General features: G+C 39.8%; 2 protein-coding genes across 5 annotated transcripts in view; one reads left to right on the top strand and one right to left on the bottom strand.

Moving 5' to 3' along the window:
- Positions 1-2,389: 2,389 nt before the first annotated feature.
- On the top strand, positions 2,390-13,162 carry wdr41 (WD repeat domain 41). Of its 2 annotated transcripts, XM_005459700.3 has the most exons (14): positions 2,390-2,775; positions 2,960-3,190; positions 4,728-4,843; positions 5,740-5,788; positions 5,886-6,014; positions 6,113-6,175; positions 7,407-7,518; positions 7,619-7,681; positions 7,769-7,873; positions 8,411-8,595; positions 8,676-8,797; positions 10,547-10,632; positions 11,087-11,220; positions 11,302-13,162. In XM_005459700.3, exons 2-14 carry the CDS (start codon positions 3,119-3,121, stop codon positions 11,440-11,442), a joined length of 1,377 nt encoding a protein of 458 aa, XP_005459757.1. In that variant the 5' UTR covers positions 2,390-2,775; positions 2,960-3,118; the 3' UTR covers positions 11,443-13,162. The 2 variants fall into 2 exon arrangements, with proteins under 2 accessions (XP_005459757.1, XP_003455211.1); XM_003455163.5 differs by lacking the exon at positions 2,960-3,190.
- Positions 13,163-13,909: 747 nt separating this feature from the next.
- pde8b (phosphodiesterase 8B) overlaps positions 13,910-25,985 on the bottom strand; it is a 50,897-nt gene continuing 38,821 nt past the window's right edge. For all 3 annotated transcript variants that reach the window (XM_019360675.2, XM_025909056.1, XM_005459699.4), the window contains exons 18-22: positions 25,441-25,658; positions 25,169-25,307; positions 24,408-24,575; positions 24,084-24,213; positions 13,910-18,116 (exon numbers count right to left, since the gene is read on the bottom strand). In XM_019360675.2, the coding sequence (XP_019216220.1) occupies positions 18,007-18,116; positions 24,084-24,213; positions 24,408-24,575; positions 25,169-25,307; positions 25,441-25,658 (765 nt within the window). In that variant the 3' untranslated portion in view covers positions 13,910-18,006. The remainder of the gene's footprint in view (positions 18,117-24,083; positions 24,214-24,407; positions 24,576-25,168; positions 25,308-25,440; positions 25,659-25,985) is intronic.

The raw sequence follows: 25,985 nt of genomic DNA, 5'->3' as shown, positions 1-25,985 counted from the left end.
AGAGGGAGCACGCAGACTTCTTTTCTTTCTCACCCTAAATCTGTTGGTCTTTAGTGCTTCAGTGGCAATCACATCAGGGCTTTCACATCTTAGATGATTTCTACCATTGGTCATATTTGACACCTCGTCCTCCTCGGCTACTGCACTCAACAAACCCTCTTTTCCGCATTTCTTCCCACTGTGCTCCTGAATCTGTTCTTTAACTTCTCTTCTCTCTATCGACCTTATTTCCTGTATTTTTCAAAAATCTTGGATTGTCTACATTGTTTTGAGATTGGACACATAATAATATCTGCCACTTGATCCAATTCAGTCAATCCTGAAACACTAACAAATGCTACCATCATGGCCGCATGTTCTTCTGATTTTTCTCATTCTCTGACTTTTCATCTAGTACAATTTATTCATAAAATATCTACTAATATTTAATATGTACTAGATGGATAGCCAAGTGAAAAACAAAAGACTTTCTAAGGTTCCTACACAGTGTACCAGAATTACTTTGGTTTGCTGTAATAGACTGTAATAGATTTTACGAAAATATCTAACGATAAACTGTATATAAAAGATAGCAAACTAATGTGCTAAAGCACAGTAGCTAACTACTAATAAAAACACAAGACAGCATAAATACATAATGCATGAGTAAAGGTTGATTAAAGATTAAGGTTTACACACATCAAAATCTTGATGGGCCTGTAGACTCTAAGTAACAGGATCACGAGTCACAACTTTTCTAATAATTATATATTGATTCAAAATAGTGCTCTGCAATCTATATATTTGACCCATCCATTCAGATATCTAACAGATACTGTAGTAAAGCAAACATTCTCACATCTAAAACCCATTCACTCCACCTCAACCGATCCCTTGCCCTAACCCTCCTCCTTTCTCTAGCTGCCCTTGAGCTTTTCTATTACCGCATGGAAAGCACCTCGCAGCCCCTGACAAGCGCAGCGGATCGACACTAAATCAGAAATCAGTGCCAGCCACAGATCTGAGCCACCATGAAGGTCACAGGCCCTACACTGCGTGTCGTCTCAATTGGGGGAGCAGGAGCAGACTCAGCTAGGGGTGTGTGTGTGTGTGTGTGTGTTAACAGGGAATACACTCAAAGAAAGAGATTGTAAAGCTGAGGAAGAAGGTTTGGATGAAGAGAAGGTCAGCATTATTGCAGAAGTCGATGAAGAAAAAAAAATAAACAAGAGGAAGCGAGGAAACTGTGGGCAGAAAATGCTGAACTGACCCAAGAGTATATAAAAAAAATTATATCATTATTTTTATACAAAAGGAAACAACTGATAAAAAAAGGATTTCCCTCACTAGTAGAGTTTTGAGACTTCTCCTGATCTTGTGTTATTGTTACACACTGCCATCTAGTTGTATGAAGAGGAATGACGCTCATTTAAAGATCTCACCTGACTCCAAAATGTGTTTTAGCAATCTTGAATGTTTGAGCGTCATTGTGCAGACTGATGAATGTGAATAATTTGATAGTACTAGGCTGTTTTCATGTATATATGCAGAACATTTCTTAAAGTGGAGTATAAAACGCTTCATTTTTGAGTAATAACTGTTTAAAATATTAAAAAAAAAATACATCCATCTTTGCCAGATTAGGCTGTTCCCCCCATTTCTCAACTTTTCAAAGCAATTTTTGCTGTGGATTTGCAGGCCTTACATCTGACTTCCCTATGTACCAAAAAGATAACCTTGGTTTTATTGGTTATATTTAACTAAATCTGCCTATATCTCTACTGAGCTTAAAAGTGCACTGAGACCAATAGGTTTGGTGTGACCAACATAAAAAAGTGATTTCGCGTTTGACCGAAATTCAACATGTGTTGCCTTTGTAACAAGATTCATATCATCGGGCATTTAGGTTGTTCCAAAGACTGACCTAGTTCAAGACCAGAATCCAGGTTTCTGTCAGTCCCCATTAGAGACGGAAATCCATAAATGAGAATCTCAAAGTAAAAACCCACAAAAAAACAAAACAACTCCCCCGGATTAAGTTGTTTTTGGTTTCTACAGGTCAACTGCTATTTCTATCAAGATCTATGCTTTCAAATGTAGCTTATTAATTTATCATTAATTGCATTCATATCGTTATTTATTTATATCGCCGAATTGTTAATTCAGTATTACATTTCAAAGTGTAATGTAACTTTATGCTGAAAAGTAAAGCAACTTCGGAGTGCAGATTTATTAGTTTTAAATAGGCATGGGCAGATTATTTTAAGCAAAACACACAAACGAATACAAACACTGCATAAGTGGATGCTGGGTTCAATTTTCCAAGTGTCGCATAAGTGCATGAAATCACTAAAATGCGCAACGGTCTAAAGATATTCACTTCCCAATTATCATTCGACTTTAGTGAATCGTGTCCACGCAAAGCTTCCGTAGTGCGAATCACATGAACGGTTTGTTGTGGTCGTGACTGAAAACATTTTGAAACATGTAGCTGAAAAAGTGCAGTATTAACGTGACTTTTCTCATTTCTGGCGAAATTAAATTATCTGTCCAACAAACCGAAGCGTTATCCGCCGAAGCTTCCTCACAGTGAAAACGGCGAGAGGCTGTTTCTGTGTGACGCTGGGGACTTTTCAGATAGAGAAGCTGTAACGTTAGCTAGCTACTTTTTTGTGCTTTGAGTTTTGGGTTCGTGTTCAGAGAAGCGTCTGTATAAACTGGCTTTACTCTGTTTGACCGGCTGACGTCATGCTCCGGTGGATTCTCGGTGGTCGGGAAGCTCAGAGCTCAGCGGAGGTAAGCTGAGCCTGGGAGCTCGTGTTTGCAGCATGCCTTGTTTGGGAATGTATGTGATGATTTTATGAGTCCACCTGTGTAACTTATGGAAATATATCCACTAAATACAGGCATAAACACTCACCGGTCACTTTGCTAGTTACACATTGCTAGTACTGGGTTGGACACCCTTTTACCTTTGTAGTTGTCACACAGTTGCTGCCATCTTCCATTCCTTCACATCCCAATCCCATGGTAGACTGGGATTTGGTGACTGGAGACCATTTGAGCACAGGAGCTCACTGTCATGTAAAAGAGACCATCTTAATGTGATCTGAGCTTTGTGACACGGTGTGTTCTCCTGATGGAAGCAGTCATCGGAAGATGTATACACTGGGGTCATGAAAGGATGGACATGGTCAGCAACAATACTCTGGTAGGATTTGATGTTTAAATCTTGATCACTTGATACTAAGGCCCAAAGTGTGCCAAAAAACTATCCCCCACACTGTATCTCTGTGAAGGTTCTCAGTCATCAGGGTCATCCAAGCTCTTTAGACTATCCCCCAGACCATTACATTACCACCAGACAGCTTTCAAGTTTTGTTTTGTTTTTTAACTCCCAAATTCTGACTTTACAATCCAAATTTTAAAGCAGAAATGGAGACCTATCAGCAACATTTCATATCTGCTTCAAGGTTTGGTCTGTTGTGTCTTCATAGGTGCTCTTCTACAAGCCTCGGCTGTAATAAATGGTTATTTGATTTACTTTTATCCCTCTTTTAGCTCAAAGCAGTCTGGCTATTCTCCTTTGATCTCTGACTTTTTCACTGCTGTTCACTAGATATCTTCTCTTTGGACCTTTCTCTGTAAACCCTAAAGACGGCTGTGCAGAAAATCCCAGTAGATCAGCAGTTTCTGAAATACTCAGACCAGCATGTCTGGCACTCCACGTTCACTCACTTAAATCACTTTTTTTTACCATTCGCATGCTCAGTTCGAACTTCAGCAGGTTGTTTTTACCAAGTCTACCTGCTAATGAATGCACTGAACTGCTGCCATGTCAATGATTTATTCTGTATTTACTTCAATCAGTTAAAAAATTGTTTAAAACTAATAATAATAATAATAAAGTGATAAAGTGTTTTTTTTTGTTATTTTCAGTTTGCTAAAAGACAAATAATTTCCTGATTACTAAACTCAATGCTCAAAATATTTTATGTTGACTTTATTCTCAAAGTAAGGTCATTATAAGAGATGTCGTATTTTAACATGGTGGTGTCAGACCATGCTTATATTTTGTGGACAGGACATAGACTGAAATGTATGATGGTTGCTGAGTAGCCCACTTACATTACTATGAAGTAGAACATGAATTACCTATATAATTTGTATATCGCTAGCTATTCCAAAACATTTTAGCCTATAAAACATAGGCCTTATCAGCTGTGTCAAAAAGGTGATTCAGGATAACATTGCAAAGTACTTCCACAAGAAACCTGTAACAGGCACTAAATATTAAGCACGTTCATGAGTAGTAACAATAGCAGGGAAGTAATGAAACCCTCCACCCATCTTATTGTACATATGACAAAAAACCCCAACATATTGCCAACATATTGCCAGTTGGGATTTGAGTATGAGAAGCAAAACAACTTACTCTACAGAAAAAGTAACAATTGAACAGCTGGTGTGGTCTTTAACAGTACACCGTATTTGTTTGTCATGTTTTTGATATAAAATAAGAATGCAGCTACGGCTATTATTTTTTTGTGAGATGGGTAAAGTAACAAAAACAAAAGTGAATAAAAATATAAATGCCAATTTCTGTCCCTTAAAAATATATTTACTTAGAAGTACAAGTTTGGTTTCCACTTCTTTCTGCCCATACTCTTGCTCTTCTGTCTACCCTCAGGCTGGGTGTACAGCACTGCAGCCTGTTTGTCTCACTGCTTTCCCTCTTGTGTCTGCAGAAAAGCCCTGTGCTGTGCATTGGAGAGGAACAGCCCAAAAACTGCTTCACTGAGCTGCAGGTGCTGAAAGGACATTTTGACATTGTTCGATTTCTGGTGCAGATTGATGACTTCAGGTAAGCCGACCGCAAACGGCCCCCTCTCCCCTTCTCCAGCCCTCCCTCTCGCCTCTCCTGCCCTCTCTTATCTCTCTTTCCCTCTATAACCTCTCTCCTCTCTACCCTTGGCTGGCCTCCATCCCGCTATGATTGACAGGAGATCCTCACCTACAACAAACTTACAGAGCATGACAGGAGCCCAATCATCACCACTATGTGATGGTGTGTGCATGGTACAGTATAACCAAAGCCTTTTAATGCTGTCCGTACACACGCAGACACACACACACACACACACATAAAGGTTTGCACCTGCTCTCCTTGTTTGCGTTGTATTGTGGAAGCATGCTACACACTGGGATGGTAGAGTGGACCTGCATAAGTGTAAGATTGGGATTTATACCCGACCTAAGTGTGTGTGTATGTCAGGAGGTGGGGGCGGAGGAGGGGTTGCTTTACGCCTGGTCTCCTCCAGTAATAACCCCCTCCTTTGGGTCTCGTCCTCTCTGCTCACAGGTCCACAGTTGGGGGCAAAGGCCAGAAAATTCTCTCCAGATTGCTTTTGAAGTCTGAAAATGTATCCTCAACACTTCCTCTCTTCTCATTTTGTCTCTGTTTTATCCGCTCATCCTGTCTGTTGGTTTTGGGAACAGGCAGTTTGGATGGTTCAGGGTCAGAAGGCAAGTAACGCGATAAGCCCCAGGACAGATGTTTTTTTTTTTTTTTAACATTTCTCAGGTGGAGATGAAGCTGCAGGAAATGATTCCTTGTATGAATAGGTTGTGTCTGTGATTGACTAGTCGACCTGCTATAGCAGAGTCCTGCCAATCCTGCAATTCTCAGCTGAGGGGTCAGTGTGACACAGGAGTCTAAATTCAAGAAATAACTCTTACCTTTCTTCTCATGTTACCCAGATGTGCCTCAGCAGGGGATGATGGCCTTGTTTTGGTGTGGAATGTTGAGGTAATATGCTGCCAGTTTTTTTTTCTTTCTGCACACAGCACAGTGGGACTAATTGCTAATTGCTTTTATTTTTGCTTTTTTTCTTTCCAATTGATAGACTGGGGAGAGGCTGCAGGAGCTGAGGGGCCATTCTCAGCAGATAACAGCCATAACCACCATCACCTGCAAAAATGAAGTCACACTGAACACCTCGCTTATCACTGCCTCCTCAGACCGAAGCCTCAGTGTATCCTGAAACCATGCATACAAATGTACAGCAAGTGTTTCATGAGTAATTCATGCCTTTGTGATTCAGGCTTGATTCTCCTTAATCCTGCTTGTCAGCTGTGGGACCCTGATACAGGCAACAGGGTCCAGACCATTTCAGATCTTCATTCTTCTGTAAAGGTAGCAAAAACACCTTTGTAATCCCTAAAAAAACACACACACACACACACACACCTCACATCTTGCATCTGTATTGTCAGCTATTTATTTTTGTGAGTGAAAATGGGGAACTGTGTATACAAATGTCTTTATTTCCTACACTATTAATGCAGTACTTCAGCTAAAGCCCTGAAATTAAAGCTGAGAGACTGCACCTCAGTTACATCGTCACTGTTTCATTTAAAATCCACTGTGGTGGTGAACAGATCATTTTCTATGTTTTTGTCCCATAAAACATATGGTCCTCTGCTGTATGTATATGGTAGAAGAACACATAATTTGCTTTCTGTGCAAATATTTCAGACTCACCTATTCTTAATGCAGCTGGTCACAAAGACTGCAGGATTTTGCTGGATGAGTTCGGACATATCTTTTTGGAACGAAGCTCGAGTTTTCAGATTTTTTTTAGATCAGAATAAAGTGATCAAATAAAGTGAATAAAGTGTGCACATAGCTCAAAATGCGCACCAATCCTGGATATACAAATAGTAAAATAATATCAAACTGCCCCACTGACATCTTCAAATGTGTACGAATGTAGTCATGATACAGCTTCAACTCCTGGATCAAACCATGAAATTCTCTGTCACTGCCTTCTTGTGAGAATGGGATGAATCCAGAATCTCAGTTTCTTCCTTTTCTTGATTAGAAACTTCAGGACCTGCTCATCATCTCTTGATGTTGGCTCTATTTTTTATCCTTAGTGCCTTAAGTACGAATTTTCCACCGAAAGAGTTTGGTGAACATAGAATTTACACGACAAGCTCAGATCTGAACAATTCTGAATTTCGTGTCACTTTTTCGCAACACTCTCACTGTGTAATGGCCTTTAATTTTAAAATTCAATATAGAAGAAAGATACATTTTTCATTTGAATGAGATTTTTTGAAGTTTTCTAGTCATCTGACTCGATGCAATTAGGTTAGTGTTGTCAGGAAATGAAGTTACTAATTAAACTGTTTGAGGCTAAAGGTTTTGATGCCAGTTCTAATTTAAGTGGGAAAACAGTAATTGCCTCCTCTTGGTCACAGATTAGGGTTAATTGCAGCAGCTATAGGGTAATTACTTTTGATTTTTTTCTTCACTGGTACTTTGTGCTTTTTGTTGAATGCGGTGCTACATTGGTGTGCACGTGCATATCAAAATCTAAAATGATATTTCACATCCTGATCCAGCTATGTGTCTGTCTCAGTGTTTGCTGGTGCTCGAGCGACTGTGTGTGTGGCTGTCTGGTGGGGAAGAACTATGCGTGTGGAACAGAGACTTTCAGCTGCAGTGTCAGCGACCCAACCACAGTGATACTGGTGAGAAAGAAATGTCCGTCGCACAACCGCATTTTATTGTTACGCCAACCGTGCTGGCCCCTGACGCTGATCAGTGTTTTTGTGTTTTGACGTGTCAAAGGAATCACAGCTTTGATTGAACTGCCGAAGAACTACATAGCAGCTGCCATGGATAAAAAAATAAGTAAGAGCACAAAATATGGTGCAGATGAACAGATCAGTAGATTAAAAGTGCATTATTTGAAATAAAAATATTCCTTTGTCTTTGCAGTGATCTACAGCTTGACAGTTTCTGCTGATTCCTCTGTGTCAGTGGCTGAGATCCGCTGCCTGTCCGACCACCAGGATCAGATCCGAGCTCTTATCAACGTCAATGGTCAGTATGAAACTCTGCCTCTGTTTGATTTTTAAGCTGCAAAGAGACTGCACTTTGTACCCACAGACCGTGTAAAAGGTGGATGTAACTACTGAAGATCTGTTTCAAAGGCTTGAGATTAGCATTTTCACCCTTTATCTTGGTTTAAAAACTAAAAAAACTAAAACGGGTCTGAAAAAGATGTGCGTGTCTTACTGTTAAGCTGCTTACTTACTGGCTGTCGACTTTCCAATCACCAGCTGTTAGCCAATTAGTGGCCACAGGTAATCCTCCTTGGTGAAACATAGTCCAAGATTTACAAAATAGACTTCACTTTTTATCCAAGATGGCCCAAAATGAGGAGCTGAGACTGTGAACTCATTTTTACAGAGTATTTAAATCAGTAAGCTCTTTTCCTGTAGACTCTATAGGACTGTTTGCAACCACAGCTGGCATCACCTGGTCGCCAGGTTTGATACATTTGGAAGCTATGTCAACACTTTATTCTCACTGTGTTTGTAGCCCTGGACTCATGCCTTTTCCTCTTGTGTTCTTCAGACGGGTTCTTCGCCAGCGGGTCCCATATGGGCGAGTTGATCTTATGGAATGCGACTGAGTGGAACCTCCTGGCCTATGAACACATTCTCTGGGAGGAGTCCCAAGCCTACAATCAGACTGAAATACGAATGGGGGCTCCTAAACCCAGCGAGATGTCCATTCAGCACCTGACCACAAATGGAAATGTGAGGACAGAAAAGTGCAGGATGGGCTTGTATACTGGGAATACTCAGTAATGAGAACTTTCTGTTTGTGTGTTTTGTAGCTCATCCTTGCAGCTGTGGGCAGCGGCCTCTACGTCTACAGTATTCAGACCAGAAGCGTGGTGGCCTACAGGAAGGTTGCCCACGACTCTAATGTGTTACACACCATGCTGCTGTCTGACAGGTAAGATCTTACACCTTCTCTAACAGTTCTTTTTTCTACCCTCTAGAACACACACGGACAAAATACTTTCTGAAACGAAAACTAAACAACCCAACTGAAAATCAATAGCTGTAGCTTGGGCAGTTTGCACATGCACACCATGGTGATCTATGCTTACTTGAATACATTAATAAAAAAGAAACCCTCAGAGCTCACTCTCTGGTTAGTATTAACTTTTAAAGGAATACTTTTGTGTTTTGTATGTATTCATTTGGTTTTTCTTTGTTCTTTTCAAAAGTACTTGAGAGGTTTGTAGTGTAGTAAAAATCAGATAAGAGTAGCATGACAGAGTTTCTTTCAACTTGAAAGAAAGGCAGATATGAAATGAGGTCAAATGTAAAAAATTTAAAATCTTTATGTGGTACTTCCTATATGTTGACCATAGACACTACAGTTGTAAGAATCATAGTGTCTAATACCTGCTCTACCTGCTGCTGGTTGTGGTTGGGGTCACCCTCCAACTCACAGCTCATCTTCATAACCGAACTGCAGATCAAGATGGTTGAGTTGGAGTTTGTCCAACTGAAGGATGAGAGTCTGGTGATTGCTATTACGGCAATGTGATTAGATTACTTGTGGGGAAACGTTAGACACAAAGGATCAGTGATAGCTTGGTACAATTTACTCAACTTTCAAAACAAGAGGCATTGAGACTGAATCTATAGTAACATGTTCATGAGCAGTGACTGTTAGCCAAACTAATTCAGAGAAGCAGGTCAGCACTGTAATGTTATTAAAGTCTGAGTTAGCTACAAAATTAAAAACAGTCTCAGTCAAGTTCACAGGTCAGGACATATTTTACTTGATTCACATGACCATGTACAGTACCAGTCAAAAGTTTCTTTTATCTTAGCAAAGTTTGCTGATTTTACTTCTTGTTTTTTGCCCATGGTTTTATACAGGGCACCAACAAATTCCACAATTCTTATTGTATTAAGAGTCTAAATGTGCAAAATAAGTAGTAACTACAACTTTGAAATAAATGCAGTGGAGTAAATCTCTGAAAGCTGCAGGTATGAAAGACTGGGTCTGTAGAAAATTTAAAAAGCTATCTTCCAAATTAAAGATTATGGAAAACTAAACAAGCAGTCATACAGTCAGCTGATGTTTTATCTCGTTCTTAATATATTTTCTTGCTGTGTAAAACAAACTGGTGGTGGAGCTGAAATAATTGCTTTTCCTCTGAAGTTGTTGAACAGGTGATCAAATCAACTCCAGACAAAAATATTTTCTCTCTTTCACTGAGTCAACCCTCATGTAGTTCAGCTGTAGCGCCAATACTGCCTTCCTGTTGTTTTCATCCGTAACACTAAGGGGAGCCTCATTATTTCTGTTTTATGTTATGTTGAACCCTCATAGACTGAATCTTAAGGCTTTCTTGGCTTCTGTGCCTTCTCTACTGGGAATCAAGCTTCTGTTTTTTTATTTTATTTAAATTTTTTTTAATTACCTAAACATTAATAGATTTATGTCTACAAGACAAGATGGTCACATGATAAATATGTTGGGAGTCATATCTTTCACTGATAAAATATTTTTTGGGGCAGTCATGAACGAGTGCATTTTTAATCAAATTTAATTAATAGTTTTGTTTTCAATACAATTATCTAGCAGTAAATCAGCCTGCGAGTATTATTCAAACAACTGTTGCTATGCAGACAATCGGTGTGTGCATATGTGTGTATGTGTGTGACACTGCCTCTGTTTTAGTGAGCTGATGTCCTGCTCTGAAGATGGCAGTGTGAGGATGTGGGAGATCCAAGACTTGCCTTTGCCAGCTGAACCAGCTTCTTCAGGTGACACGCACGCACGCACGCACGCACACACAGCTAAAACTAGATTCTCCATCATCTATTACATACTTAAGTATGAGTAATTATGACTGAAAACTTTAAAGAATGAGGAATGTGTGTGTGGAGGTGGGAGTGCTGTAACGTTGGCCAGACGTGGTATTGTGTATATCAAATGAAAGTGGTGTGTAGCAGGTTACCACAAGTCAGTGTTCCTGTCACATCATTATTATGATGTTTAGAGCAGACCTATTAGTTACTATTCTGACAGTGATGCTACTGCTGTTTTAAGCCTATCCTGTCATCTGTCATCTCTACCCGTAAACACAGAAAATATATTTTTAACAGCAATATCATCAGCAACAAGTACAGTTTTTGGGTTTGATATGTATAATCAATATTAAAATGTTAAGTTACTCCTTGGGTATCCTCTAACAGTAATTTTCTGTCCACACGACAGGGTTCTTTGGGATGTGGAGTTTCGGCCGTTCAAACAAACAGTCTGGGCCTCCTTCAAAGAAGGTTATAGACATTCCCAACATTAGGATGCTGGAGTTGACGGGAGATCTGATTGGACACTCAGGAGCAGTCCAGGTACATAAGGCTTAAACTAAAGTTCTTTCTTATAATTATGTAATGTCAGGGCTGCAGTAATGTCTTTTGGACTCATTTCAGATGTTTGTAAGCTTCAAGGAGAAAGGTTTGGTTACATGCTCGGCGGACCACCTGCTCATTCTGTGGAAGAACGGAGAAAGACAGTCTCGTCTCCGCAGCCTGGCCCTTTTCCAGAAATTGGAGGAGAGGGGAGGACTTTGATCTTTATGTCACTGGCTTTAAAAAAAGTTGGAAAGTTGATGCTTAATGGTGTTCACAAATGATTTGGATGTTAGTGTAATGGTTGGTGTTTACATTTATTCACTTTGCCTTTGGACTGAAGATGTGTATTACCTTAAATTCTACAAACTGTCTGTAAATACCTCATCTTCCAAACGTAACAGTACTTTTGTTTCCACACTGGAGTGTTTGAGCACTGTGATGCTGACATAAGTCATTTTGTACCAAACACAGTCTGTTATGGTTTTACATTAGTACAGTCCAATTCAATTCCTGTCCAGGCTTTGCTGTAGATCTACATTTGTGCCTCTTCATGTTGTGTAAGTCTGCTTCCATGTGCCAAGAAGCACTGTTGTGATCATCTAGTAGTGCTTTGGGAGGAAGGTTCAGCAGCTTATACATGTAATCATTTGCACTGTTGTTGCTGTTTTTGTGTGTTTGTTTGGTTTTTTAATGTAGTTTGACAATATGCTTCTTTGTGTTTTTGAGAGTTATGAGAATGACTGTGCTTTAGCAGTGGCATCATTCAATAATGCTTGTATTTTTCAAAAATATTTTCCACACTATACATTATCACTTTTTAATTATTGCCATGATTATTCCAGTGTGTCTGGAAAGTATTTGCAGAACTGGTTCCACATGTTTTTCCTGTTACAGCCTTATTCCAGAATGGATTAAATTAATTTTTACTTCAAAATTCCACACATAATACCCCATAATGAGTGAAAAGTTGAAATTCTTGTGAATCTATGGAAACTAAAAAATGAAAATATAAGATTTACATAAGTATTTATGGCCTTTGCCATGATACTTAAAACCACGTTCAGGTGTATCGTGTTTCCACGATATCTGTCATCTGTCTGATGTTTCTCTAACGTAATTTGAAGTCCACCTGTGGTAAATTCAGCTGATTGGACATAGCTGACAGTGCATGTCACAGCACAAACCAAGCCATGAAGTCCAAGGAATTGTCTGTAGACCTCTGAAACTGGTATCGATGAACAGACTGGGGGAAAAAGAAACATTTCTGCAGCATTAAAGGTCACAGTGAGCTCAGTGGCCTCCATCAACCATGAGCGGAAGATATTTGGAACCACCAGAGCTATTCCAAGAGTTGGCTGGCTGGCCAGTCTCAGCAATAGTCAGGGAGTTGACCAACGACCCAATGGTCACTGACAGGACTCCAGCGTTGCTCTATGGAGAGAGGAGAACTTTCCAGAAGGACAAGCATTTCTGCTGCACTCTACCCATCAGGCCTGTATGATAGAGTGACCAGATGGAAGTGACTGCTTAGTAAAAGGCACATGATAGTTCAGCTGGAGTTTGCCAAAAGGTACCTGAAGTGCTCTCAGATGGGAGTCCTTCCTTTTTATCAGATGAGTACCAAAATTCTCCGGTCTGATGAAACAAAGATCACAGTCTTTGGCCTGAATGCCAAGCGTCATGTCGGGAGCATCATGTCTTAGTTGCCCAACCAGAGTCCAGACCGGAACCCAAACATCTCTGGATGGATCTGAAAATATCTGTGCACCAACACTCCCATCCAACATGATGGAGCATGATGGTGCTGCAAAGAAGAAAAAAGAATGACAGAAACTTCCCCCAAAAAGGTGTGCCAAACCTGTAGGGTCACACTCAGAAATACTTGTGGGTGTAATTCTGTCAAAGGCGCTTCAACAAAGAACTGAGCAAAGGCTGTGAATACTTAACTGCATGTTATAACTTTCTAATAAGTTCGCAAGACTTTTAAGCAAATTTTTTTTTCATTTGTCATTATGGGGTGTTGTGTGTTAAATTATGTATGAAAATTAATTTAATCCATGTTGGAATATGGCTGTTTCATGTGGAACAGATTAAGATGCTGTTATTACTTTCCAGATGGACTGTAAATGATATAAAAAACAGAATTGGCACTTATTGCACTGATGAACTGATGGATATCAGTTTTATTGTTGAGAGGGAAATTTGCAAGCGATGAAGGATTTTCTTAAAATATAACAAGCTGTTACTGTACTTGCTTTCTGCTTCTGGCTCAGTAGATTCAAAGCAAAGCGTTATGTCACCTGCTGTAATCAAATGTAACTGAGCTCATCATATTCTGCTTGTTACTGCTCATGGAAAAGACATGGCTGTCTGACATTTGAATCTGAAATATTTAAATTATCTGTGTGAATAGAAATATTCATCGTATTCTAGCAAAAATATCTTGTCATAGTCAGTGATAGCAGCTATGAAACATTCAGAGGTGGAACTGCTTTTCAAGTCACCTTTAGAACTGTAGCATAATAGTGTGTACCACCTCTAGAACACCACTAGATGGAAGTCAAAACATAGAAATCCCCCCCACTGGAAAAAAGAGGCCAAATGTCTTCAGCGTGAATTTAGGTTGCAGGTATCAAGCCTAAGTAAAACTGCTTAATCAAAAACCACGAACGAGAGAGATGCTGGCTCTGCAGCTCCTTCACACCTTTGTCAGCCCACTGTGGGCTTTATTTAATCAACACGTCAACTAAAGGACTTGATGCACTGCATCCTGATCACAACAACATATTTTGTACAACATTATATTATATTATGAAAATACATCCCAGCTGTAGTTTATGTCAATTGATGTCTCACAGATCGGAGATGGTGGACAGTTTTAGTTAATTTTGGAATCTTTTCCAACAATTTGAAAAAAAAAAAAAACATTAGTAAATACCTTAAAACAAAACACACATAACTTATTCAGTTAGCTTTCAGGATGCTGGTAAGTGAAACCTTTTATTTTGTAAAGATGTGTCGTTTAGATTTTGTCCTCCAACTCTTGGGAAGAAGGCAAACATTTCAGCTTGAAAGGATTCCTGTAAAACATCTTTGTGCCAATAACGTAACAACTTTATATTGAAAGAACTTTTTAATTGTCTCTCACAATACAACTTTGTGTTTGACAGAAAACATCAAAATAAGACCAGAGAGAGCAAAATACATTAAACCTTTTCAACAAACATGGCGGCTCTTACGTAAAGCTTTTGTAACTACTATGCTTGAGGCAGTAACATCTTTGAAAACATTGCAGTTCTCATGGCCAATAACCCTCGTGTTTTTCAAAAAATATTTTTCCGTACTCTATATATTATCACTTTCTAATTATTGTCATGGTTGTAAATGATACAAAAGATAGAACTGGCACGTTCTTGCAGTCACGGCCAACAGTTTTATTGATGAGAGGGAAATCGAAATCTCTGTAAGTGATGAAGGCTTCTCTTTATATAACAAGCTGTTATACAATCTGCTTCTGGCTCAGTAGATTCAAAGCAAAGCGTTATGTCACCGGCTGTAATCGAATGTAACTGAGCTCATCATATTCTGCTTGTTACTGCTCATGGAAAAGGCATGGCTGTCTGACATTTAAATCTGAAATATTTAAATTGTCTGTGTGAATAGAAATCTTCATCGTATACTAACAAAAATATCTTCTCATAGTCAACGATAGCAGCTATGAAACATTCAGAGGTGGAGCCGCTTTTCAAGTCACCCTAAAAAAAACAAACAAACAGAACTTTGGAAATCAACAGCAACACATAACATCCACAACAAAAAGGTATGAAAGCAAAATATGTAAAAAGCAAAGCAAAAATAATATTGGCCGAGTATTTACATGAACAGCAGATACATTAGGTAGTTTACAGTGTATTGCAACAATAGCAGAGCTACACAGTGAGACGTAACAAGATTAAGGCGTTGATTAAGACCTTCATCCTCAGCATAATAACAACATCAGTGTGAATACATCGTGTACATCATGGAGGTGAACAAATAAGGAACGTGCGTTTGATCCAACTGCACCTGGTTCAGCTTCTGTCGTTAAAAATCTCGTAGTTGTACAAAATACATGGAAAAAGCGTTGGGGGCCGTCAACACTGACTAACTCAGAACTGTAGCACAGACCGTGATGCGTCAGGCCAAATATCCTAGTTTTAAAAACATCTAAAACACGTATGGCTTTTCTTCTTTTTGTGTTTTTTTAATTTTTATTTTGTTTTTGTTTTTTTGTATAGAGGAGGAAATGTTTCAACAAAAATACTTGTGTTTCTGTAAAGATGACCAAAGAATAAGGCACCTTAAAGAGCTCTCTGTGCCTTTGGTTAATACTGCTTGATGTGCGTCTCCCGGATTACCACGCACATACTTGCACATGTAGACCAGCAGCTGAGCTGGAGAGTTGAGACAAGAACAGGTAATTAATTACATAAGATCACCACAGTAGTAGCCTATAGATATCTGGATATCGCCATTTTGATTTTTGGAATTTGTAAAATAATTTATTATGAAAGTCTATCAAAGATTCTGCTGCTGGCAGTAGTGGAGTCCAGTGCTGTTTTCACCTTCAGATATTAAAGCTTAACAGAGGTGATCTTAAATATCCAAGTCTAGTGAGTAGTGTTTTATTAAGCTGTTGTGTATTTCATCTTCAATCACAGTAGGATGAAATGTAATCCTGAACCAATTCCAGTCCAGCCACCTACACCCTTTCACTCTGTTTGCACTTAATGTGGAGGCCACATTAAGTGCTGTTCCAAGCCAACAAGCCTTAGGTGGGAATGGGCTCTAGAGTTTGCAAAACACCAAGTGTGCACCGGTGCTGACTTACTCGCTACATGGAGGAAACACACTTACAGATATGAAGGACTGTTTTAAGACTATCTCAGTATGAAAAATACTCTTGTGGAAATTTTCTACATTTGTACGTGTTTTTAAAAGTGCATCTGAATTTATTTGTTCTTATTTTTGTTGCAACATATTCTAATAACAGAGAGCAGTATGTAAAATCATCATAACCACTGGGAGCTTGTTAAAAATGCCTGAATCAAACTGAAACACAACATGACGTATTTTCCAATATGTGATGGACATATTAATACATTCATCTCATAGCGGTGTACATCTCCAAAGGAGCTGATTGGAAGTTCCTGTTTTCACCTGAGAAAGGTGAGGGCATCCCAGATTTTCCCGCTTTATTTCTGCCCTCCTTCATAATTAACAGACTCTTCCACACAGTGGAAGTGCCAGATTGAAATTGGGCCTTTGTGTTGGTTTGATTTGATTCACGGACAACATGACAAATTTAGAGTCTACCACCTGTAGATGGAAGCCATATCATTGAAAAGACCCCGCTCTCCCACCAAAAAAAGGGGCCGAATGTCCTCAGTGTGGATTTTTGTTGCAGGATTCAAGCCTAAGTAAAAATGCTTAAGCAAAAAACACAAATGAGAGAGAGATTCTGGCTTTGCAGCAGTGCTTTTACAATCTAAACATGGCTCAGCAGCTCCTTCGTACATCTGTCAGGTCAATGTGGGCTTCATTTCATCACTAAAAACATGTCAACTACAAAACCTGACACACCGTACCCCGATCAATAGCCAAGCATAGGCTCAAATAGAAAGCCTGTAACTATGTTGTTCAAATACTTGCAAGTCAATCTTTTTTGGGGGGAGTGAAAATGTCTACAGTTAGTGTCACAAAGCTATGAGTGTAACATCTGATAACTAAATAGCTCTGATACAGTGCAATTCTGTTCCTCCATTTGTTCTGACATGCAGGTTTGACAAGGATCTTCATTATCCTCACTAGCTGCTTTCACAGTGCACGTAAGATGGTGATGGAGAAGAAATGACAGTAGGTTATCAGGTGGAATTTTACAAGGTATTCTGCAGCTATATGATCTCAGGATCCAGCAATTGTCACGAAAATAGCCCTACAATCGGCAATCTGAGGACTGCACCCTGGTACATAGGTAAGTACTCCTGGAAGTGCCCTTTCTTTTAGATTTTGTCTGAACAGGGCCAGAATGGACAGGGATTGAAGGGAATTTGGTCCCAGACACAAGTCTCTACGTTGTTTCACAGCTAATGCAAAGATTAATTCCAGCTAAGCACCTTTTACTAGCTGGAACTGTGAAAAAGGAAGTATGGAGATTTGCACTCGCTTGTACTAAAATGCATGCCCAGATCACTTCAGCTTCTTGTTTTCAGTCAGTGCCTCTGGCAATTGTCACGTCTTACTTTCCATATTTCTTTTATAGCAGTATACCGATACAGAAAGAAAAGATTCGCTTTAAAGAAAACTTCCAAAAGCAAAGTAAACAAAAAGGGAGTTCAAAATGTAAGATGTCATGATTAGCTAAAGTGCAGGTTTCTGTTGTATTACACTGTTTGGTACAGATTGTCAGGTGACCCATGAGGTCCACACTGTACCATGGAGGTGCTATCAAGATATACTTTAGGGGGCCATAAAGTGGCAACAGGGAGACAACCTCCAGTGACCACCTGTTCTCTACTGGTACCACTTCCAGCTAGAACCATACAAGAGGCTGTGATTTGAGATGGAAACGGCGTATCTGTTTTCTTCCGATTACAAAATTTTCAGGCCGTATCCAGGAACCCCTGAGAGGTCACGGACTTCTGTCAAATCCCAGCTGAAAAGAGTAACTGTTCCACTGCAGGGCTTCGTTCACTGTCCTACCCTGCTTGGAGTGATATATGTAAGGAGGAGATGTGGACTCGGTCACGAAGGAGGCGGAGGACGTAGACTCTTACAGTTCATCTCATCCAAGGTCTTCCAGTATTTGTAGTTCTCTGACAGGTGTTCCATTAAGCCAGGAAGGGTGGCAAAGGCTGCAAGGAGACACATTGAAGTTGGTAGAATTAAAAACAAATATGGCTACACAGATGTGTGTTGTTAGGCAGATTTCAGTCATAGTAACTAATTATAAATTCAAACCATTAAGTCATTGAAATAATGTTGCACAGATGATCTTGGTTCCACCAAAATAGCTCAGACAAAAGACAGTGGACGATATCTTGTGATGTCTGGCACCAAAGTGTGAAAGGCAGGAGATAAAACCCTTCATGGTTTGGACTTGATTTTCCATTACATCCCACAATTTCTCAATCAGGTCATTTGTAGGCCAAATCAACATCTTGACTTCTTTGTAATCTTCCTCAAACCACTTTTGGACAAATTTGGTGTGTGTAATAGGTAATGTGTGCAGTGTGTGAGTATCACAGTTTTACATGGACATGCCTTTTTCTCATAGTGCCATGGTTTTCCAGGTAAGCAGTTCATCTAGCTGTCCATGTGATGAAAAAGAAACATCACATTTCTCATACACGGCCATTACTTCATGATCCAGTTCGGACATTGATGGCATATTTGGTGATTGATTAGGTAAGCATGAGCACTCTGACTGGTCTGCACTTATATAGCCCCACACACATTACTTTGACACCTTTGTCATACAAGCAGAATTAAGAATTAACCAGACAGACCAGCCTTCACTCCCCACAAGCATCAGTTAGTGCTGGCTGCCAGTGACCATGTCACTGATTCACTGGTTTTCTGTCCATGGATTGTTTTTTGGCACCGGGATCTAAACAATAAATACCAGGGACACAACAAATGAACTGCTGTTTGGAAACCTTCTGCCTTCCAGCCTTCACAAATCAGCCCTTGTCACAGACCCTTGGATACTTCACACAAGCTGAGAGACTATTTGTTGACACCCCTTCAAGATTCAAGATTCAAGATTTACTTTATTGTCATTCAGCACTACCTCAAAGACGCAATGCAGAACGAAATTACGTAGCACAAGCTTACATAAAGACATATAAAAAATGTCAATACAGTTAAAAAAAGGCAAATATAATAAATAAATAAATATAAAGTCAGTGGTACATATTTAGAAAACACAAATAAAAAACCAATTCAATTACTGCAAAAGAGAAATGCTGATTGCACTGAAATTTTTTTGTTGGCCGATTAGTAGAGTATAATAATCTAGAGAATAGAAGCTGTTTCTGTGCTTTCTGATGGCTGGTGGAAAGCAGCTTCCACAGAACCACATCGACCTGCACCTCAGGCTAAGATACCGTCTGCCTGTGGGCAGAAGTGAGAACAGGCTGGGGTTGGGGCGGAAGGTGTCCCTGATGATGTTTTTTGCTCTGGATAAGGAGTGTTGTTTGGCTGGACCCTCAATAGATGGCAGTGTGACCCTAATAGTCCTCTCAGCTGACCTCACCTCTCTTTTCAGGGCCGTTTTGTCTGAAGCACCGCTGTTCCGGTGCCAGAGAGAGATGCTGCTTGTCAACACACTCTCAATGGTGCCTCTGTAAAAGGTGGTAAGAACTTCTGGAACCCTGGCAACCTCTGGTCACTTAGGAAAAATGTCTACACCCTAACTAGTTGGCGAATAGTTGTTGGAGGTTGCTATCAGTTACTGGAAATGGACAACATCAGCCTTCAGCATTAAAGCTTCAACCAAAGGTGTAACTAGAAGGCATTCTCTGTTTCTGGTTGTCCTCAAAACTCTTTACAGTTTGATTAGTTGCTTGGTAGTGTTTGCAGACAAATCCACATCAATCAAAGCATTATCAGTGTGCTTTTTATAGCTATGTGCAATTTTCATGCTAGCAGCTGCCAATAACCTCCAGCAACCGGTTGTGGAATACGTACTTTTCCTAGCCATTTCTGGTGGGTCACTGAATGGTCTCTTGGCCTGCGCAGCTGGGGCGTTAGCAATCGCTTTCACAGCTACTGCCAGCAACCATGCGCAACTGGTCTGGGAATATGTTTTTGTTTTTCCACATGACTGGCCTCTAGGCCCTATCCCTGTGTGACTGAAGCCTAAGACTGCAACTATAAAACTTACTGTTCCCGTTGACACTGTAGTTTGTATTCATTTAACCTGACAGTGGTTTTAAAATATGTGGAACATATATGGTGCAATTCAGATGACAGGTGGCAAAAGATTAAAGGGACACCTGCAGATATAGCCTGGTTGGCCATATGTCTCATATCTATATAAGTAATTTTAATGTATCAAGTCTCAAAATATCAGTTACATTATTCAAAGAACCATGAATAATACCAGTAGAGAGAATGCAACAAACACATATGTAAATTATATTTTCAAAAAACAAAGTAACAAACAAACACACACACACACACACAGACACACAAAAACAGGAATTCAGCGATAAACACCTACATTTGCCACTGACTTCCTGTTATCATTCCACATGGGCTGTTAACATTTGTAGCAGGCTATGTGCAGTCAGTTTGTGTACAGTTGCTAATGCTACATAGACTCTACAATGGTTCTCCCACATTAAAGGTCAGCTGGGGCTCAAAGGTCTCTCTGCCTCTCTCTCTCTCACACACACCCACAGCCTGAGGCACCACAGCTTCGGCTTGTGTTGTTTACATCCTTGTTTCCGGCCTTGTTGACGACCCACACTGCATCTGTGGAACTAACAATGACCCCTGCCTTGTCCTGACAGTGACCCTGGTGAATTGAAAGAGGCTGCATGTGTTTTTTTGTGTTTATGTGCAAGTGAAGTTCTGCTCGGCTGCTTGTCCTTTCCCCAGTCGAGCGATCGTAGCCGACCCCTCCACCCTCATCCCTGCCACTATTTCCCTGACTTCCACTCCCCTGATACTCTTGTAATTTCTCCCCATCCCACTGGCGTTTGGAATCTTTCCGTGACATCAGAGCTGACAGTAAACAAGCTGCCTCTCGGGGAGACTATGCTAAGAGGGGAATTCAGTGGGAATGGGGAACTAGTACAGGCAGCATACTGTCCCGTTCCACTCATCATCACTTTCTCTCATTATCTCTTTCCTGTCATTTTCTTTCCTGCAATCTACAAAGAAAAATGCAGAAATCACTGACGGCAACAAAAGAGGCCAGGAGTCAAGATGGCACTGTCAGAAGTTTTGTTTTAGTTGGACTGAAATGCCTAATTGTTTCAATCATTGCATTTGAGTTATGGAACAAACTGGAAATGTGGGAAGTGATTCAGAGGTCTTAACCCAGACTGGTTTAGTGCCTGTCCCCAAAGAAAGGTTACACTGAGCAGACACAACATTGCAGTAAGTAACATTAATCATGTTACAATGCAATTTCCTGTTGGGACAGGGTAGGTCTTGGCATTCATATCCCCCTCTCCAAAATCAAGTGGGATAATGCATCCCACCACATGCTCAAATACAACTTGAGGAACATTAGAGCTGACCATAAGGGTGTAGTAGGAAGCAAGATTAATAGGTTAGTGAGCTTTGACGAGCTTAGAGGTAGAATCTTCTGCGTCATGAAAGTGGCTCCCTTTCTACCTGGCTAAATCACCATGGTAACATATGCTGAAGAGACAGCTGGAAGAGTCACATTTTCATTAACGCTTTTATTTTCAGCATATTTTCTCTGGTAGGTGAATAAGTTTTACATGTACAAGCTGTTAAGCTCTACCTTACTAATGCAACAAATGAAGCCCAGCTGTAAAGTTAGAGGAGAGCAAACTGTTCAGTCCAACTGAAATGCGCATATATTCATTTGGTGATGCAGAAAATGCATGTTTACATGCTAAGACTCTTTATTTCAGCTACTGGAACACAGAATACAAAAACACCTCCTCAGTCAATAAAAAAATAAATAAAAACAACTTAATTTTGATTTCGCTTTAATCTGCTGACAAACTAAAGAAATTTTTCCATCCTTTATTAGACTATGGAACGGTAACCTTCAATGTTTAAACAGATCGTGTATAACGATTCAGAGCTGTAATGGGTAGCTGTCACATACAAATAAAACAGCAGCACAGAGAGTGCACTTAACATGAAAAGAATGAATTTGAATTAAAATGCTTATTTTACCCCTTGTAAACTGAAGATTAACAACTTTCTGCAGCATTAATCTCTTACTTAAATGCATTTTTTTTTACATCCGTTTTGTTCTTATAGATTTTCTTAACACCATCTGATAACAAACTGGAGCAAACTGCACTCATAGTAATGATTTTGTGCAGCAGAAGAGTTATATGAAACCCCTTTATATGTGAATACGCTCAGATCCTGAAAACTAAAACCTGGCTTAACAGAGAAAGCAACCATTAATACATAAATCAGCAGCCTTTTGAAGATATTAATGGGGGAGCTTCTTTAAACTGAACTTTAAACTGAAAGCAAAGCAAGGTTTATGGTTCAAACAGAAATCATCATCTAGGCTGATGAGCCAAGCCACTGCAGTCTTGCTGTTTTGGAAAAGGATAACTGCAGGACCCTGCACACTCACTGACTAACAATTTATGATTGATCCGTTGTTAGCATACCGTGAATAATTCTCCTTTTTCCAATCCAGAAAAATAAATTTTTCCTGCTTTAGAAATGCTTTCTTAAATGGCATGATAAACCTCTCTGTGCAGATCAAAGACTGTTTTGCTGAGACGGTCCTGAGCCACCAGTATTTCCTAATAATAACCATATTTAAGAAAATTTATATGTTTTATTTCAACATGACCTGACACTTGTGACTGACTGCACAAAGTTATTAGGAAAGTGTTTACTGAGATCGCAGCACAAGAGAGCAGAGGGCTGTTTTCCCATGGACCTCTATGTTACCGGAAGTTGTTTTGCAGAGGCGTTGCATCCTATTGGCCAGTGGTCCCCAACCCTTTTTGCACCACCGACCATGTTATGTCCGACTGTATTTTTACGGACTGGCCTTTAGGGTGTCGCGGATAAATACAACAAAATAAAACCAGTACTGGTACCAAAAAAAGGAAGATTTATTCATAACACGCGGGAAAAGACCCAGGGAAACCGAGTTAACGATAACGATAATGCTGTCAAGTTGACGCCTTTAAGGCTCAAAGTTTTGTATTGTTAATTGATTCATTCAAAGCACCTTGAGGCAACTGTTGTTGTGATTTATTGCAAATTATTAGGGGCTTGGCTGCTCTGCGAGTGAGAGGTGGTTGCTGTTTTGTCTTGTTTGGTATATAAATTTACAGTTTAGGATTTTCAGTTGCCAAATTTAGTGTTCCAGTTAATATCAAGTTGATTTATGGATGCAGCTTTCTATCCGAGCTAGCGAGATAGGGGAAGTATTAGCTGATAACTCTCTAGCTCTAATCTCAGTTTCACTCAAATCTGGCCTTTTCTGGCATCCCAAAAACAAACAAACAAAAGAAAAAAAAACCCTTTTAAATGGTGGTCTATGAACCAGTCAGCGACTGTCCAGCTTATATTACTAGTTTTTAACTTTGTCACAGTCTTTATTTTGCAATCTGAGCAAACCTCACCAGTTTCTGTTGATGACAGCGTTGTCGGGAATGCATTTTTGTTATCAATCTCGCATCTACAGAAAGTATTTAGAAACAAGTGAAACAAGACTGCTTGGACTAACAGAAGCAGGCTGGTAACTTTAGGACATTTACTAAAGATTGCAGTCACGTGTAGAATGTGAAACAATTTTCACTTCAAGAGAAAAGATGCAAAAGATCATTTGGGAAATGGTCTGAGTGAAAGCATCAGAGGAATCCTTAGCAAGCAAATGGCTTCTTATGGAACAACAGGTACTTTTGTTCTGTGAAAGTAAACATTTAAACTTGTTAAGCAGCAAGTCCCAGTCTATGATTTATGATCCTGACCTTTTAGCTGCACAGTCAGACTTAATATGTGTGTAAATATATTCTAGGAACACTCCACTCTATTGAAATGGAAACAAAGAAGAAAATGACTAAGAACACTGCGTGGAAAACCACCCCTGAGAGAGAAACACAGAACACAGCTGAATTTTTTGCTCTTACCATCCCAGGCGTCAAACATATCAGTGATGAAGTAGTCTATGAAGGAAATCTGAGATTTGGGGACACTGCAGGTGTTCCTGTCGAAAACGGGCATCACCACTGGCAACCCTTGTCTCTTCTCCTCATCTGTCTGCAGGGAAACACACGTAATTCAATAAACAGGGAGCTTAGACAGCAGGAGGCCATTTATCTAATAAAGTATGCAAAGTGATTAAGCAAAAACAAATAAAATTAAATGAACAGTTGACTATCTTCACAGTTATGATTCTGTTCTAAGCTTTAAACCCGCTATTAAACTAAGCTGTTTTACTGCTGCTCCCACACCTGTGCAAAGTACTCCTCAGAGATCCGTCCAGCCCACTCGATGCAGAGCTCGAGTGGTCTGCAGGGGTTTGCCACATCTGCACACTTGATCAGCATCCTCTTTATCAGCAGACGGTTCTCTGGAGAGTTTCTGATGTTGGCCTGACCCTCACAGTCACTGTTCATGCTCTGTGGGAAAGACACAGCAGATATAAGCATCTGGAACATACAGAAAAATGAAGGACATAAGACACACAAACACATATACTGAGACACATTGTCTCATCACATATCTGTTTTGTAACTCTGATTTCTAATAACTGCCTGGAAAGTTTCCTGGAAAGAGCTAATTTGGCACCATTCGCATCATTTGCAAAAAAAAAGAAAAAAAAATCCTTCAACAGACTAAGCAAACTACTGCTGAGCAGTTAATCAAATTTTAATCTCAGTCACAGTTTTCCCCTCCAGTATTCACTGCATGAGGTTTTGAGAGTTTTTGCAGCAAAAGGATGATAAAAATGAAAACTAATCAAATTTAAAATTGATATTTCATTTCTTGTCCTTCAATAAACACTCCAGTTTCAAAGATTAGAACATTCTGGCTACAATGATTTCATATTTCAGGCTTTATGGGGTTAACACAGATATAATAGTCAAGATAAAACAATTAATGTGAAATAATTCTGTCTTTTAAAAAGTTTATTACATTCAGTATTTTTCCAAAATTTATACACCTTATTATTTGCTCTTACTGAGTGCCTCTGAACCTATCTGACACTTACACTCGTGCTGGTCTCCTCTATGGCAGCCATTGGCTTGTTGATACTGTTCACAAATTTGCTGACGTGCTCAAAGTGTCTGGTCATCTCTGTGGCCAGCACCATGTCTATGATGGCCTGTCGCAGCGTTCGGAACTGAGTCCTGTATGCAAAGGGTAAAATAAGATCAGCATCTATTCACACGCTGCATCGTTGCTGCATACTAATGTATATCAGCTGTGATTAAGAAGAAAACAAAAAGAAAAAAAAACAACAGGTGTGCTGCTTCTACTGACCTGTCGATGTTCTTGAAAATGTTGCTCTTGCTGTCACGGACAGTGAGCTGGAAGGCGAGGGCTGCGTGGTGGCTCTCCAGAACGGCTGTGTCATTGTAGAGTATGGCCAGTTCACTACCTGCGTTACACAAGAAGGAGTTGGTCCTGCCTGGGTGGTCCACATCGTGGACTGCTGCTGCTATCAGTGCTGCCACCTCATCCAGCTGGTCCAGACTGCTCTGAAGAAAACAGTGGAAACAAAAGGCCACATCAGTACTGGACTGCTCTGCATATATGGATGCGAGACAGAACTTGCTGGAATAGGTCCTGGCATCTCTGTTTAGATTGCTCCCCTCGTGTTCCAAAACCAGCAGCAGAAAATGATGGATGGACGGATTTAATTTAATCTATATAATGAATACTATATCTGTATTGCATGATGCTATATGAGGCTTTTTTTCAGTTGCAATTGCAAATAAAATAAAAAAGTGAATTTAAATCCATCCATCCATCCACCATCATTTTCTGCTGCTTATCTGGTTTTGGAACACACGAGGTGCCGTGAA

The sequence above is a fragment of the Oreochromis niloticus genome, linkage group LG7, assembly GCF_001858045.2.
Source record: "Oreochromis niloticus isolate F11D_XX linkage group LG7, O_niloticus_UMD_NMBU, whole genome shotgun sequence".
Classification (NCBI taxonomy): Eukaryota; Metazoa; Chordata; class Actinopteri; order Cichliformes; family Cichlidae; genus Oreochromis; species Oreochromis niloticus.
Note: the sequence above shows the minus strand (reverse complement) of the source record. Positions and strands in the feature narration are given on the sequence as shown.

Excerpts from the sequence above, each read along its gene's own strand:
- wdr41 (XM_005459700.3), top strand. The coding sequence starts at position 3,119 with ATGGAAGCAGTCATCGGAAGATGTATACACTGGGGTCATGAAAGGATG. Across the intron at positions 8,798-10,546 it reads ACCATGCTGCTGTCTGACAG|TGAGCTGATGTCCTGCTCTG; the intron begins GTAAGATCTTAC and ends CCTCTGTTTTAG. Across the intron at positions 10,633-11,086 it reads AGCTGAACCAGCTTCTTCAG|GGTTCTTTGGGATGTGGAGT; the intron begins GTGACACGCACG and ends TCCACACGACAG.